Genomic DNA, 1,118 nt, shown 5'->3' on the forward strand with positions numbered 1-1,118 from the left:
AGAGTTTAGTAGTGGCTGATGAAGAGCGGAAGATGGTGGCGGTTGTTGAAGAAGAAGAAGAAGAAGAAACGGTTGACGCATGTGAAGGTATGATGAGTTTTGAAGAAACTGTGGCTGCTGCTGCTGTTGAAATTGCCATGGTTTTTTTATTTTTTTTTTTAATTGGTTGAAGAGAGAATGAGAAAAGAGTGAGTGAGGGTTTTGAATGAAGGGAGGGAGAGGAAGAGGACTTTGGTGTTTGGAGATGTTATCTATTTGGTGTTGTTTGTGTGGATGAAGATAAGACTTGAGATAACCTCACATATTACCCCTTTTCCTTTTCCTTTTCTGCCACATTTTTTTGGAGGGACTCACTCACCACTCACCACCCTCTCTTACTCACCCGGCCTTAGGAAATTTAATTTAACTATTTAAGACATACATGATACAAGGCATACAACAATGTAATGTAGCTAGGTAAGGAAAAGAATAAATAAAATGGAAGCTACTATTGTTTACTCCCCCAAGGCCCTTATGATCTTGTTCTTGTTGTAAGATGATATGTTGTATGTAGAAACGGCCTGTAGAAAGTGTTTTAGATGTCCACAAGACTTAAAATCATGTTGTTTCGGCCTTCATTGGGTGCAAACAAAAACGTCGGATAATAAACATTTCATGTCATAAAACCACTCATCTCAAAAGCTTAAACTGATTTTGGGACCTTTCGGATCTAGAACTCTAATACTGTTCATACCCTGGCCCAATAAATAGGGCCCAAGATCTAAGCAAAGAAGCCCAACCCAAAGGGTTGGCCCTCCTCCAGTACCAGCCTCCGTCCCAGAAGTCGGTACTAAACACGACCTACTCCAAAGAAGTCGGATACGAGGGTTAGCTGGCAGATAACACTCATTCGAATGAGTAACTGCCCCTGGAAACTCTCTAACCACTTCATAGAGCCATATCTTAACCTCCCTAAGATATGGGAACGGTTATCCGCCTAAAAAGGTGGCACTACTTCAGCGGTGGTTATTGGTTCACCACTATAAATACCCTGACTTCCCTCAGGTATCACTAAGTCCAATACATTCTAAACTTGCTCACACCCTTGCTAACTTAGGCATCGGAGTGTCTTTGCAGGT

General features: G+C 41.6%; 1 protein-coding gene across 1 annotated transcript in view; it reads right to left on the reverse strand.

Moving 5' to 3' along the window:
- LOC107629387 (elongation factor Tu, chloroplastic) overlaps positions 1-332 on the reverse strand; it is a gene marked incomplete in the record, with an annotated part of 3,049 nt that extends 2,717 nt beyond the window's left edge. The window contains 1 exon segment of the mRNA XM_016332168.2: positions 1-332. Coding sequence (XP_016187654.1) covers positions 1-139 — 139 coding nt within the window.

The sequence above is a fragment of the Arachis ipaensis genome, chromosome B03 (assembly GCF_000816755.2).
Source record: "Arachis ipaensis cultivar K30076 chromosome B03, Araip1.1, whole genome shotgun sequence".
NCBI classification, from domain to species: Eukaryota; Viridiplantae; Streptophyta; class Magnoliopsida; order Fabales; family Fabaceae; genus Arachis; species Arachis ipaensis.